This window comes from Sarcophilus harrisii, chromosome 2, assembly GCF_902635505.1.
Source record: "Sarcophilus harrisii chromosome 2, mSarHar1.11, whole genome shotgun sequence".
In the NCBI taxonomy this organism is placed as follows: domain Eukaryota; kingdom Metazoa; phylum Chordata; class Mammalia; order Dasyuromorphia; family Dasyuridae; genus Sarcophilus; species Sarcophilus harrisii.
The window spans coordinates 109,340,671-109,356,886 of record NC_045427.1 but is presented as its reverse complement, the minus strand read 5'-3'; the positions used below and the strand labels follow the sequence as shown (position 1 = coordinate 109,356,886).

At 40.3% G+C, this 16,216-nt stretch overlaps 1 protein-coding gene across 1 annotated transcript in view; it reads left to right on the top strand.

Moving 5' to 3' along the window:
- Window positions 1–1,957: 1,957 nt before the first annotated feature.
- The window catches only part of SPRED2 (sprouty related EVH1 domain containing 2), a 165,600-nt gene continuing 151,341 nt past the window's right edge, over window positions 1,958–16,216 (top strand). Inside the window, exon 1 of the mRNA XM_003758227.4 lies at window positions 1,958–2,809. Within this exon, the coding sequence (XP_003758275.2) occupies window positions 2,784–2,809 (26 nt within the window). The 5' untranslated portion in view covers window positions 1,958–2,783. The remainder of the gene's footprint in view (window positions 2,810–16,216) is intronic.

Below are 16,216 nucleotides of genomic sequence, written 5' to 3'. Positions count from 1 at the left end.
ACCTAATTACTCTGTGGATTGAACAATGGATTTAGAGTCAGGAAGACCTGAGTTCAAATTTGACCCTAGATGCTTGCTGTTTGACTCTGTACAAGTCACTTAACTTCTGCCTCAATTTCCTCAACTGTAAAATAGGAATAATAATAGCACCTACTTCCTAGGGTTGTTGTGAGAAACAAATGAAATAATAATTGTAAAAAGAACTTAGCACAATGCCTGGCACACAGTGGAAGCTTCCCACTTTCCATTCCTCTAGTATTGCTAGTAGACATACTGCAAGGGTCTACACAAGATACAAAGATGAATAACACACCCTCCCCTCAAGGGGTGTGTGCTCTCTCTCTCTCTCTCTCTCTCTCTCTCTCTCTCGGTACTGTCCTAAGGGTGAAGATATTTGGCTGTTATCCATCTGGCATCCAAAAACAAAGACAAATGGAATAGCAGAGGAGAGGGAAGGAAGGGAGAAGAGGAGAGAATGAAGGAAGGAAAGAAAAGAAAAAAGAAAAGGAGAGAGAAAAACGATATAATTTGGAAAAATAGACGTTCAAGGCTGCCTCTAGAAGAAATAATTTTTATATGGAAATAGGATAGTAGATTTAGCGTTAGAAGTGACTGTAGAAGTTATATACATTACCCTTCTCATTTTATTGGCTAAGAAACTAAGATTTAGAAAATTAAGTGACTTGCCCATTGGTTACATAGTTGAAAAGAAGAGCTGGGGGCAGAATTTGAACACGGATTAGAAGGGAATGAATTGAGAATTGGAAGGAGTCTTGAAGGCCACCTAGTCCAATCTGTTTATTTTGAAGGTGTGGAAACGAAGGCCCAAGGGAGATTTATATGAGTCACAGATCAGAGAGAGAAATAAGATTTGAATTCAGTCTACTACCTGGACTTGAGATCCATTTCTCTTTTCATTCTACCACACCTTCTTGACTCCAAATTCAGCACTCTATTCCTTATACCTCATGTTTTTAGAAATTATCTAGTTCAGTCTCATTTTCCATAGGTAGAAACATTCATTACCAGTGTGACTTGTCCAGGTCGGATATCTAGTTTATGGCAGAACTGGACCAGAACCTAGGTCCTGGAACTTCTAGATTAATACTAGTTCCTTATATAACACATTCCATTGATAACCAGGGTGTATGACATTCTGCTTCTCAGCAGCCAACTAGTGATGGAGAGCGGAAGGAGAGAGGTCTGGGGTCACCTCTCTTTCCTTGCTCCCTCTCCATAGTCTGGCGACAAATCCTCTTCTCTTTCTTCAAGAGACACACAATTTGGGACCCTCTTTAAACCGAACAATCCCTATAATTTCTGCAGGAATGCAAACATTTTAGATCAGTCTGCTTGCCTGTGCATCGTTTAGGTCCGAGTGGAGGAGAATTTGAGACAAACAAAAACCTGTTGGTGCTATGCGGTTGCCGAGCCCTCCAAAACTAGTCACTCTTCTCCCCTCCCCCTAAATCCTAGAGGGCGCAATGCAAGGACATCCAGAGAGCCCTCATGCTAAACAGGAGGGGCAAGGTAAAGTTGGCTCCACTCTGCCGATCCCCGGATCCCCACGAGTTTCTCCCGCTTTACCCTAATTTGTCCTCCCCTACCTCAGTACTTCCCTAAACACCCTCCCTTCCCTCCTCGTTTAAACCCCTAATTTAATCCCAGGGTTTGGGAGCTGGCGCTGGCTGGGGGAGCAGGCTCCAGGAACAGGAGCCAGATGTGTATGAATCCCAGTGCAGCTCCCGCCTCCTCCTCCTCCCCAACCCCTGGGGCAGCTAAAACCCGGAGCATGGGAGAGTTGGGGCTAGACTAAGAAAGCCCCAATAGAAACAACTCCACTCCGCAGCTCCTCCAGTAGGGAGAGGTGGGGAGGGGGGGAAATAAGCCGGACATGCCCAGTGGGGATGGACAAAGTTTTTTTTCCTTTTCTTTCTTTTATTTCTTCTCTCTCGGGTTTTTTTTTTTTGGTCGCAAGTAGGAAGCTTTTTGCACTCCACCACCTCTGGCCGCTGGGAAGACGTCATCGCTTCCGCCCTACTTCCTCCTCCTGTTGGCGGTGGTGAGAATCCAATATGGAGTAAAACGGAGGAGGAGTAGGGAGATGGGGCTCGGACGGGGCGCCCAGCACCGCCTCCTAGGCGCGCCTCCCCTCGCGGCGGACCGCTCCCTGGGACAGTGATTGGTCCAGCTTCTCCCACCCTGGGGGCGACCCCCCGCCCCGGACCCCGAGCCCCCTCCTCACTCCGGGCAGACCCCTTCACCTCCCCTCCTCTCCTCCCCACAGCAGTTCTCTTCCACTCTTCTCCCTTGGCTGCTTGTTTTTCTTGTCTTCGTCCCCTCCTCCTCTTTTCGTCCCCCTCCCCCCCAACCCAAATCTCTTCTCAGTCCCCTTACTCTTGGAAACTGCACCTTCCTTGCTTCCTTCGAAACCTCCTAGCCTCTTGCTTCATTCTCCCTCTTTGCCACCAGACTGTAGAGTCTCCCACTCTCTTTTCAGCTCCCCTTTTCCCTGTGCCTCCCCCTTTTGCTTTTCCTCTTTACTCTTTCCCTGCCCCCCACCTAAAACCTCAGCACTTCTGCTGCTGGCTACTTTAATTCACACCCTCCCTACTGTGCCCCCGTAATCCCCAACCCCTTTTCTCCTGTCTCCTCCTCGCCTCTTCTCCCCCCTCCCCAAATCAGGCGATCTCTCGAAATGTGAGGAAGGGGGGGTGGGTGGATGGGAAGATGAAGGGAACAGAGCTACCCGCTGCGGGGCATTCATCTAGGTGAACAAGAAAATGACCGAAGAAACACACCCAGACGAGTAAGTTTTTGTATTTCGGGGACGGAGGAGGGTAAAAGAGGGGGTTCCATGAGAAACTAACGTGGGGAAAGGGAGGAGAAACACTGATGGGGGAAACTTCATGGGGTTAAGTTTGTGATGTCGATGAATTGACTCCAGCTTAGAGAATTTCTGGGGTGGGATTTTTTTTTTCTTCTTTTGATGGAAGGGGGGGGGGGGGGCGTGATAGCGCAGATAATGTTGAAGTGGAGGGTTTTACCAAGAGACTGGAGCAGGGATGATTCTATGAAACATAGTTAAAGGAGTGGGGGAAACGAAGTAGCCCCCTTCCACCTCTGGCCCTGGGACGGAGGAAAGGGTGGTGTTGATAAGGTGGTGGGAGACTGTCCGTCTAATAACGAAAGGGGGGGGGGAGGGAGAGAAAAAGAGAGAAAGAGAGAGAGAGAGAGAGAGAGAGAGAGAGAGAGAGAGAGAGAGAGAGAAGAAGAAGGAAGGAGGGGTTAGTAGCTAGAGGATTTGCAAAGGAGGGTCAAGCCTTTTCTTTGCCCCCCCCCCCCCCCAAGGTCGGGACAGTGGTGGGGGAAACATTTCCCTCCCCTTTTTTCTCCTTAGTAACTCTGACTCACAAAGGTCCCTATACCTTTCGCTGCAGAAAGGGAAGCCTTTACACTACCTTTACCTTCCCTCTCCCCCCCCCGCCCCCCACACCCTCTTTCTTCAATCGCTTCCCTCCGGCCCTCCGTTTGTTGTTACTTCATTATTTTTAAGCCTTCACAGCTCCCCTCTGGTGGCTCTTCGGGAGTCCGATGATGCCCAATATCCGCCATTTCTTTTTCTTGAATCGCTCTCATTTGCATACCACATTTTCATTCATAAAAAACACACTAGAGAGAGGGGAGGAAGAGGGCTCCACCGCGGTAGCAGCGGGTGGCATTTGTTGTACACACGGTCTCCCTGCCCTGGCCAGCCGGCATTTTATTGAAACCCCTAGGGGATGTGTGTGTGTCTGGGTGTCAGTCTGTCCGTGGGTCAGTGCTTGTCTCTTCCTCTCTTGCTCCCCCCACCTCCTAAGCAATTTCGGAGAAATGGAGGTAGAGGTTCTTTTGAGGAGGGGGTTAGAAGGAACTGTGTCTCGGGCTAATGGAGAGCCCTCTCTGCCTATCTTGGTTGATGTTCACACACACATGCAAGTGGAGCCTAGTGTGCGGGATGGACTAAAGAGGGAGGGGGTGCGGCTCTGCGGGACACACACACTCACCCTGGTAGAACTGGGAATGTGAGGAATGATATTTACCCGTAGGGGCTCAGACGGAGTTCTTTGGTGGGAATGATACTGTAGCGCTGTGTCTGGGTGCCTGCAGTCTGGAGGAAGGCTTAGATCATTTGTTACGAGTTCCCCCTCCCCCTTCCCTGACACTTTATTATCATTACTACTATTATTATTCCAAGTCCTGTGGGAGTGTGCAATTTCCAGACAATCAGTCTCGGTGTTGAGGTGACTGCTTTTGATTTGACTTCCCCCCCCAACTTCCCTCCTCCCCCCCCCCCCCAAGGCATTTGCCTGCGCCGGTGTGTCTGGGGTGGGGCCGGGTCTCCTGGTCTCTTTTCGGATGCTGGGTGCCTCTGTCTCTAGGTCTCCAACCCGAATCAGTTGCCTAGCTATGGCTGTTAGGTACTTAGTAGCTCTCCCTCCCACCTCCCACCTCACCTTTTTTTGTGAATAAGACGAACCCTTTGTCACATGATTCCTCCCCCCCTCCCAGCACATTCATAAATTTAGTGCAAACCTTCAGCATCTTTCATTCAGAGCTGCCATTAACCTAGGTACCTCCTTTCTCCCTACACCTTTTTTTCCCTCCATGTCTTCGAGCCACAGAAATTCAGAACCCGAACTAAACGACCGGGGCGAGGGATGGGGGGATATTAGAGAAATGAGGTGAAAGATATTGCCCGGGGCGGAGTTTTTTTTTTTTTTTGGGGGGGGGGGGAAGGAAAGGGCTCAGTCCTCCAAGAATTGATTGAAAAGCCAAGCGGAGGGAAGTGACTCAGTTTTGTGCGACAGGATGATTTGAAGGGGGAGGGAAATCTCATCATGCGGCAGGTGAAAGAATGTTAATCTGGCTCCCCCAGCCCCAAACCAGGACTTGTTTTTTTTTTGTTTGTTTGTTTTTGTTTTTGATGTAGCCTCAGCAGGTATTAGGAAGGGAGGTTAGGTACGAATGCAGTTCTTAAAATGGTGAATGAATGAATGAATGTTGCTCCACCCAAAGAAGCCTGCTCTTTCCTTTTCCCCCATCTGTTATTTTGTTTAGACAATGGGGTTATAATCTTGGAAAGGGAGGCTTATCTTAGTTGGAGTATGAGGATTTTCGTCCTATTTATACATCCCACTATACAGTTTTGACCTGTTCGTCTGGAGCCATCCTTTGCTTGGATTTTGTCCCAGCTGGTATTGGTTTTTCTGGTTTGTTTGGCCTTAACTGCTAGTAGTCTATTCCAGTTTTTGTTTTTATTTTGCTTTCAGATGGTCCTTTGAAATGTTAATAAAAAGGAAGTTGAATTTTTATGGCTGACATACAATAGGGGGAGGAAATGTCTGTGAATCTTACACCTGAACCTGTCTTTTTTTCATTTTAAACCATACTAATAAAATATCGTGTTATAGAACAGAATGTATGCTAAAAGGATCCCAAGCAATTGGGGACCTTTAGCTGGAGGTCTGAGGACATATTCCCAACCTAACATAATTTCCAAATTCTTTTTTTGGCACATGAAATTGTTGAACAGTTCAAGATTAGAATTAGAAAATACACATTTTGGATTTAGGTTGCTTCTTAAATTTCAATATAACTAAAAGATCTCTAGTAATCTGTTACAAAATCAAATAAAATGTAATAGATGCTCCTAAGAAAGTATATTCCCCATTTAAATCTTATATATTATATAGATAAGGTATTCATGTGAACCCTCTAATATTCATTTCTAACAGGGACAGAATTACTTTTAAAGAAATTGCAACGGTAAAATTGTTTCTTTATCCAGTATCAAAAGACTACTGTTAGCTCAGTTATGCATTAAATGAAGAAGATTAAAAGGATGGATAAAAATAATTGTTCAACTCCATAATGAAAATTTTGGCCTATAAGTTTATTTGATGATGCTGTAAATAAGCTAAGGGTTCAAATAACAACAAAATGATACACTGCTGGGAAAGCAATCTGATTCAGGAGTATAAAGGAAATTTATTCAGTTTCCCAGTTCCCATTTTCTGGAACTTATTTTTTCTTGGGATGGTTTTGGAAGTTTATCATTCGTCTGAACCTTCCTTGGAGAAAGAGAAGGAAGGTGATGGTTCAAAGGCCTTTCTCTTTGTGAAAACAATTGTTTTTTAAAATTCTCTAAACCCACAATATCAACAACAAATGCATAGTTCTAAATTGTCAAAAATAGTAAGATGGAACTAAGATGAGGCAATGAAGCAATGGCTTTTCCCATTTTGATTTACCCACACCTAAAAGACCCCTAAAAACTTTTTGTTGTTGTTGTCTTCATAATCTCTTTTCAGATTTTCTTGGCAAAGATACTGAAGTAGTTTGCCATTTCCTTCTTCAGCTCATTTTACAGATGAAGTAAGTGAGGCAAAGAGAGTGAAGTGACACGTACAAAGTAAGTGTCTAAGGCCAAATTTGAACTCAAGAAGATGAGTCTCCCAGATTTCAGGCCTGGCATTGTATCCACTGCACTACATAGCCGCCCATTCATTTATGGAGCACTTATCTGCCAGGCACTGTATTACGCTTTAAAATTCTTGCCTCAAGGAGTATATATGCATTTTAATGATGAAGATAAAAGTGCAAAAAAAAACTTTATGTAAAAGATATATGTGTGTGTATACATACATACATACATACATACATATGTATATCTCTATATACACATATACAGGGGGGGTTAATTTCAGAAAAAATAGACTAGTAATGAGTCTTTGGGGAAGCTATTAGTTGGAAATGAAGAGGGAGAGCATTCTAGGGCATGAGAGATAGCTACAAAAACACATGGACATTGCAAGTGTACTGGTGTCATTATACTGTAGAGTATGTGAAGAGGAATAAAGTGTCAAAAGACTGAAAAGACCCAGCTTGTAAGGGACTTTAAATGCCAAAAAGAATTTTATCCTGGATGTAATCTGAAGTATATACAATTAGAGTGGGGAATGACATGGGATGATATGATCACATCTGTCTTTTAGGAAATCACAGTGGTAGATGGAATGGAGTGGGAAAAGCCGTAAAGATAGGGAGACCAACCCAGAAGAATATTGTAATAGGCCAGGCATGAAATGATGAGGACCACAATTAGATTAGTGGCTGTGGCAATGGAGAAAATAGGATGTATATGGTAGATGTTGTGAAGGTAGATTATGTCAAAACTTGGCAACAGGTTGGATATGTGAGGTGAGATTGAGCAGTCAAAGATGACCCCAAGGTGTTGATTTAATGACTAGAATATCTGAGTATCAAGAGATAGGTGAACTCAATATTTACAAGGAAGTTCAGAAGAAGGGAGGGTTTGAGGGTTTGTACATAAATTCTTATTTGGCCAGGTTGCAGGGTTTACAGGAAATCCAGCTGGAAATGTCTAGAAAACAGTTGTTCATTTGAAACTGAAGTTTAAGAAAGATATAAGGGTTGGTAATATAGATCTTGGAACAATCTATGTAATGATAATAATTGTACACATGGGAACTGATGAGATCACTAAGGAGAAGAGGACCCAGAACAGAACCTTGGGGGACACCCATGATTAATTGGCATGACCTGGCTGAAGATCCAGCAAAAGAGACCAAGAAAGATCAATTAAGAAGATGAGAGAATAATCAAGAGAGAACAATGTCACAAACCATAGAAGGAAGAAAGTATTCAGGGGAAGAGGGTGATTGACAGTATCAAAGGCAGAAAGGTCAAGGAGGCTAAGAATTGAGAAAAGACCATTAAAGTTGGCATTTATGAGATCTTTTGGTAATGGGAAAGAATTTCAGTTTCAGTTGAATGATAAGGTTGGATACACAGCAGTGATTTTAGAAGAGAGAGGAGAGGTAATGGGAGTCAGTTTAGAAGGCTTTCTGAAAGAATTTACACAAGAAGAGGAAATACAGGATGATAGTTACTGGAAATTGTAGGATCAAGTTAACTTTTTTTTTTTTTTTTTTAAGCATAGGGAGACGTGGGTCATAAGGAATCGGCCAGTAGACAGGAAAAAAATTGAAAATTGTCAAGAAAATGAAGGTGATAATGAGGACAATCTGTTGGAGGAAACAGAATTGGGATGATCTCAAGGGTACATGTTGAAGGGTTCACTTTAGCAAGGAAGTTTACCTCTTCATCTGATAAAAGAGTGAAGGAGAGATAATACAGGAGAGAAGAAAGAGGGAAGAATAGGGAGCTCACCATCAAACTATCAATTTATTTTTGTTTTTGAGAATTTCATGATAATTCTTGGTAATTTAGTCACATCCCATCTGGAAGTGTTTTTGAGGGTATGGATTGGCTTTTGTCAAAATTCTGTATTTTCTACGGGCCTAGAACTGTGCCATATAATAGAGGTATCAAACGGCATAGTGAAAAATTCTCAGTGGGCAGATTAAAATATAATTGGGAAAATTTTTAAGTACAGTACAACATAGGTAATATTCATTTATGGTTTCTTAAGTCAATATGCAGCAATCAGGGATCTTGTTTTATTTGAATTTGACACCTTTGCTCCACACATAGACACACACACACACATACACACACACACAGATACAGACACACACACACACAGAGTAGACAGTTAATACATTTTTTAAAAGAATTTGAATCTTGGAGGCTGATGGGAAAAATCAGAATTAGTTATCACTGAATCTAGAGTATAGGTCTTAAAGCTTATAAAATATAAAATCTTGATATAGTTGAGTTAGTAAGGCTTTGTCTTGGATTTGTTATAAATTTCATTACTATTTCATCATAAAGTTCATTGAAGCAGATCAACTGGCTGCTCAGACCTAAGGTGTCACCTTGGGTCCATTCTGGACTTCATGCCTCCTTGGGTCAAGGATTAGACTTCATTTTGTAAATTTAGTCAATAAATCTATAAATCAGCATGCATTTATTAAATACCTATTGTGTGCTGTATCCCAAATAAGCACTTGGGATACAAATACTTGCTTATACTCAGTGAGTTTACATTCAGCAAGAGAATACAACAAGTACATATATAAGCAGATACAGAATAAAAATGATCAGTACAATATAATAAAATATAAGGTAGTTTGGGAGGGAGAGTACTAATCACTTTGGGGAAACCAGAAAAAAAATCCATGTAAAAAGTGACTAGAATTTCTTCCTAAGGAAGGGAAAGATTCTATGAAGCATTGGTGAGGAGAGAATACTTTCCAGAACTGAAGCACAGCAGGTGGATGAAGTATGTGAGGAAGAGGAAGCTGGATTACAAAGTGAGTGTAAGGGAGATGTAGGGAGCAGTATACAGTAAGCCTAGGAAGATAGGTTGGAGCCAGGTCATGAAAGGCAGTGTATATTTTTTTCTTCATCTGGACTTAAATATCATGATCCCTCTACTATTGGCTTATCCTGGCTTTTCTCGGTGCTTTCTTAATGTATTCACTATATGGAATATTCCCCAGAAGCTAGTTTCTCTTTTCTTATTGAAAAATTTTTCAATTGAGACTGACCTATCTTTATTCTTCTCCCTGCCCTATTCTTGACTTCATACTCCTTTGCCGGAATAAGTCCATATCCCCACTTTTCAGCTCCTTTTTGTGTATTGTCTTTTTCACATTAGAATATAAGTTCTTTGAATGCTGGGACTGTCCTTTTTGCTTGTATTTGCATTCCTCTACCTTAGCACAGTTCTTGGCACATTGTAATGGGCTTAATAAATACTTGTTTTCTTCCTTTCTTTATCAAGAACAGTAGGAAACCCCTAGAGCTTACTGAGTAGGAGAGCAACATGAGTAGAAAGAAGTTATCAAGCTCCAGAAAACTGTATATAGACCTTTTTAATGAGAAACTGTCTTACATGCCAACCAGAGTACCCATTTATTGATTTGTAACAGTACTTTCAGATGGCATCAGGGCAGTTGGGAAACTGAATTTAAAAGTCAGAAGATTGGTTGGTGAGTAGGAAGTCAGACTCAAGAGAATTTTATGGTCTTGAGGGAGGGAGCTTGGAGAATTAGTTGTTTTTCCCTATCTATTGTTGTTGCTCAATCATTTCAGACCCCATTTGGGCTTTTCTTGCAAAGATACTAATGTGGTTTGTCATTTCCTTCTCCAACTTATTTTATAAATGAGAAAAGTAAGGAAATGACTTGCCCATAGCTAGGAAGTATCAGAGGGTAGATTTGAACACAGGTTTTTGTGAATAGAGCCACCTGCTTGCTAATCTGTATGGATACTGGAGGCCATAAAAGTACAAGTTCTTTATCTGTCAGATACCATGGTCTGCCTTTCCCTTGCATTCTGAAAATTTCTTTTTTGATGTGTCCTCCATTTAGGAGGTCTTAAATCATCTCTTCCAGTGGGTTACTTCTGGTAAATCATTCAGTTTGCATTCTTATTTTGGCATCACATAGATACAAGTTTACTGACCTTGTCTCCAAAATCTGAGGGAATATCCTGTTTAGAGTTCATCATTCTTGTCTCTTTCTCTCCCCTGCTATCCCAATACCTTCTCTTAAGATTCACTGCATAGTAGTTGGTCGCAGTAAGTCTGACTGTCTGAAATTGAAATACTTGTTCTATTAACCATAGAACCTTAGACTTTTAGAAATAAAACGGGGGATTGTGGGCATTGACCAGTCTTTTGAATTGAGAAAACTGAGGAATGAATAGTGCTTAACTTGCCTAAATTCCTGAAGCTGTTTTGGGATAGTTGGGGGAGAGAGTAAGGTACAACACTGAAGTATCCTAATTGTACAAGTCTGATGATTGTACTTTATTTGACATATTTCCTTTTTTTCTAAAGAATACAGCATGGAAATTGGTGGGGCCTCCTTTTTAGGGGCAAGAAGAGAAGGAAATTTCTTTAGCACCTACCATGTCCCAGGCTTCATTGAAAAGACAAATAGTGAAGCTTAAATATTTTGGTCACGTAACAAGAAGACGAGACTGGTTGGAAAAGACTGGTGGTGGGAAACATTGAAGGCCAAAGAAGGGAATATAGTAGTAGAGGATGAGACAGATAGATAGTGTCATGCAGACAACAAACATGAACTTACAGACATCTTGGGAGATAGTCAGGACAGGGCCTGGTGTGCTATGGTCCAAGAAGTCACAAAGAGTCAGACATGCCTGAGCTAAGCACAAGGAACACAAAAAGAGGCAAAATCCTAGCCTACAAGTCCAAGGGGAAGCAGAAAGAGAACAAGCAAACAAATATGTACAAACTGTATAGGATAAACAGGAAATAATAAACAAAGGGAAGGCACTAGAATTAAGAGAGGTTGGAAAAAAACTTGTGGTAGAAAGTGAAATTTGGGATTGAAAGGAAGCCAGGGAAACCAGGTGGTAAAGATGGGGAGGGAGAGCATCCTAGGAAGGACAGCTAGTCCTGAGAGATGAGATGTCTTGTTGAGGAACAGTGAGAGATCAATATTACGGATCAAAGAACTGGAAGGTATAACAAGACTGGAAAGCAGGGGAGGGTTACTAAGTTATGCAAGCCTTTGAATGTCAAGTAGAGGATTTTGTATTTGATCTTAGAGGTGATAGGGAGCCACTGGAGATCATTGAGGGGGAGTGTGGGTTGGACCTGCATTTCAAGAAAATCACTTTGGCAGCTGAATGTCAGATGGACTGGAGTGTGCAAGAACCATTTTAATAGCCTATATATGAGGTCATGATAACCTGCACCAGAGTGGTGGCAGTATCGGAAGAGAAAGAGTGTATTTAAGAGGGACTGAAAGGATGAAATCAGTAGATCTTTGCTGCTGACTGAATTTGGGAAATGAGAGAGACAATGAAGAGGAGCAGATCATACCTAGGTTGTGAGCCTGAAGGACGGGGAGGATAATAGTGCCCAGATAGTTATATGTTTGTTTGGGGGAAAGGTAGAACTTTTGGATGTGTTGAGATTAAGATGTTTATTGGACATACGATGTAAGTTATCTGAAAGACATTGAGTTGTGAGACTGAAAGTCAAGGGAGAATTTGGGGCAGGAGTGGTAGATTTGTGAGTCGTTAGCATAGAAGTGATACTAAAATCCTTGGGAACTGATAAAATTCCAGTTGAAGTAGTACAGAGGGAGAAGAGAAGAGGACCCAAGTCAGCACTGTGGAACACCTATGATTAGAGGGTTTGAATGATCTGGATGAAGATCCAGGGAAGGGAAACTGAGGAGAGGACTGATATGTAGGAGGAGAACCAGGAGAGAGTAGAATCTCAGAAACCTGGAGAGAATAGGAGAAGGTGATTTAGTTGAGTCAGAAACTTTTACAGAAATGATCTTATTAGATTCTCACAACAGCCTGCCAAAAAGGTCTATGACCCACACAAAAAATGTTTAAAACTCCTGCTCTAGAGATCTTGACATTGGATGGATCCCAGAGGAACATGGAGGATTTTTTTTTCTCACTGTCACTGGAAGGATTGCCAGAGGAACACCTACAAAGTGTTTTGGTCATATACACCTTCTTTTATTCTCCTTCGCTTTTGGTAATAGCATGTCAACATATGATAGGTTGATAAACAGCTTTAATGCTTCAAATAATAAAACTTCTTTCTTCTTAAGTTAGTCATTTAATTTTTTTTAACTCCCACTTGAACCAATATCATGCATAACCTTGGTTATTTTCTGGAACTTTTCTGTAGGCAATAAAGGGATCATAGAAGTCTTTCATCACAAATTATCCTATCCTAACGATTATGGATCATAGATTTCTGAGCTGGAAGGGGTTGAATCTTTCAATTTAATGGATGAGATTGAGACCCAGTGAGTTTAGATGATTTACTAAGTCACATAAAGGGCCCAAATCCAAAGCGCTTTCCACACAATGCTGTATGGATGCATGGGAAAATTGTTGCCTGTCCTATTTCTAACAAAATGGATGACTTTCTAGGACTGAAAACATCAGTGTTTGGTTTTCAGTTCAGTATTCTGTGCACGGGAACATTACTGAACTTAATGTGAGAACTCAGGATCTCTGAAATGAAGGAATTAATATTGTAAAAGTTTTTGGTTTTTTCTTGCCAGTGCCCTATTTCTTTTTTTGTGGGGAAGGTGGTAAATCCTATGCTGACTTACTAGTTTATTCTTGTAGGTTTCTCCTCTAAATTATAAAATAGAATCAGTACTTCAAAATGTGGTATTAACTAGGAAATTGTTAATTTTGCAGGGATACCAAGAAGATAAAACTACAATAGGAAATGATTATACTGGAATCTTGTTACTACATCGTTAATAGATTGAACATTCATCTCTTGAAGATTGTTGACAGGACATGTGTATATGGAAGCTTTAACATGTTCTAACAACTTCTCATAAAGGGATAGAATAGTTTCTTTCCTTTTGGGTCTTGCTCAGGATCACTCAGCTTATTAGCTGCCTGAGGCCAATAACCTATCTATTGTATCACCGAGCTGCCCCAAACTGTTTTATTGCATGAACTTTTGGGGCTTCTCACTCCTTTTTTTCCCCCTTACTTTTGGAATAATCAGAAAAATGCTTGTTTCCAAAAGATATGATTTAGTAGCAAGGTACAGAATTGTTAATGATTTCTTAAATTTATTAAGACTTTTTTTAAAGGATCCTTGCTTTTGCCACTTACTGCCTATTTAACTGGGACAACTTACTTAATTTTGATGGGCCCCAGTTTCCTTTACTGTTAAAAATTTTATAAAAAGGGGGATGATAATTCATGACCCTGCAATCTCTTCTAGCTCTCAATATATTTTTCTTCCATTTCAAATTGAATAGTTAAATATTTGTTTTGAAAGTGACAGAAAAAAAATAGCTTTACCATTTTTCTTTTTTAGTATTCATAAATGAAGAAACAATACAGCTATGAATGTTTTTGAAATTTTGATCCAATTTGATTAAGCCATATAAAACATTATTCTGAAATGAGTAATATCATAGTAAGTATTCTCCCTACCACTTAAAGGATATATGTAATACTGAAGCTAATATTTCCATATTTTCCTTCACAGAATAAAATATTTCCATTTTTTTCATCTGGTAAAGGATGAGTCATTTTTGAAAGCATCTTCATAATTATTATACACTGTTAATAATTACATTCGGTCCAGAAGTGTTATGTGAATTCAGAATTTTTCTCAATTCACAGGATCTAAATCACATTTTGTGTTTTAGAGGTGGGAAAGAACTGGGGAATCTTTTGGTTTATTAAGCGTCATTGAGATTTAGTGAACAGAGAACTGAATTAGAGATGGGAAGATCAGGATTCAAAATCCCTTCTGAAAACACCTACATAATTACTATAATCAGCAAGTCATTTAATCTCTTCAAATCTTATTTTTTTCCTTTAGTCCAATGTAGGGATTGGACTAGATTTCTTAAGTACCTTCTATCTTAATTTTAAAAAAACATTCTTTTTTTTTCCCCTGAAGCAATTCGGTGATGACTTGCCCAGGGTCATACAGCTAGGAAGTATTATCTAGGCTGGATTCAAAATCAGGTCCTTCTAACTTCAGGGACAATGCTCTATCCAACTGAGCCACCTAGCTGATCCCCGGTTCTAAATTTTTGATCCTATGAAACAATGTGTTTGAGGTTCAGATAGTTGAAAGGTTTGCCAGGAGCAGGAATATGAACTTTTCTTCAAATTAGAAATTGTGGTCTTTGACTATATCACTTTTTCTACTCTTTGCCTTACCTCCTACCTACAGTGCCTTTCACCTGACTTACATTGCCTTTCCCCCAGACTTTCGCCTATCCAAAGATTGCCTGAACTTTAAGGTTCACCTCCCTAAAGGAAGTGATTTCTGTAATCTTCATTGATTTCTTATTCTCAGAAATCTTAAGACACATTTCATAGTCTTGCTAATTAATAGACCATATACATGAAACAGACTTCCAATAAAGACTATCCCACTTTTGAAGGCAGAAATTATGTATTTTTTCTTTGTTTGTATTACTTTATATTGCCTAGCACACAAATTGTTTACATGAATTAAAATTATATATCAGCTTAACTCAAGGAAAGGAAGGAGAGAAGCCTGATCCCATTAGAGAGATGAAAAAGTCAAGATTTTTGAATCATTTTGAGGGAGCTGTCCTAATGTGAGAGGGATTTTTTCAAATGCTACTGGTCCTAAATCCATGTTATGATGGTTTAAGTTAACACAAACCATTATTCCAGAGGTATACAGATAAATCTCTGTCATTGCATATTCAGGCCCTGGCTTTTTCTTGAACACTGGTCAATACGCCTTTAAATAGAAGAAAAACTCAACCCTAGTAAGGAAAAAATCAGTAGCCAGAATGAAGTGCAGCATTACCTGATATTCCCCCTTAATGGGAAATTAAGGAAAATAGGATATTTGCAAGTTAATAGAAAAGTATTTATATGAATGTATATATTTTATATTTATATAATGACACCTTGTTTTTGTTTTGTTTTGTTTTGTTTTTTTGTTTTTTGCAGAGGTAGTAACAAGGAATGAGTTGAGTGTATGGGACTTTTCTAGCTAGCATTTGCCCCTAAAATGAAAATTACTTTAAAAATTCTGTAATTTCTTTGGGATTCTTGCCATCAGAGATGATCCGAGTCTTTCAGCAGAATCTGTAAGAATTCAATCTTATGTGGTCACTTTGGTGATGGGTAGTCCTTGAATTTTATTTCACTTGATCAAGATGCTATCAAAGCTTGTCCTTCACAGGCAATGGACTGTTGAGAATATATTGTCACCACTTCTACAGGACTATAAAAGAGTTAAATTAATCCCCAAATAATTGAAACAATTTTTGATAGAAACATTTCCAAAATGTTACATATTTTCTCTGAAGTGGAGTATATAGAATGGGGATTGAACTTGTGATGTCTTTGGTATAAAGAATATCTGGATAAGGATACTCAGTTTCCACCTTTTATGCCACATAAGTATCTTAGAAAGTTGCCTGTTGTACTGAGATGTTAAGTCAACAAGTCTTTATTACTGATCTGCTATGTGCCAGGCACTGTGCTAAACACTAGGGATACAAAGAAATGTAAAAGATATCCTTGCTTTCAAAGAGCTCACAGTCTTACTGGGGAAGACAACATATAAGCAACCTTGCACAAACAAGACGCATCATAGTTAATCAGAGGCAGAACACTAGCATTTGCTAGGGCTGGAATAGACTTCTTGTATAAGGTAGGATTTTAACTGAAATTTGAAGAAAACCAGAGAATTCTGGATATAAAGATG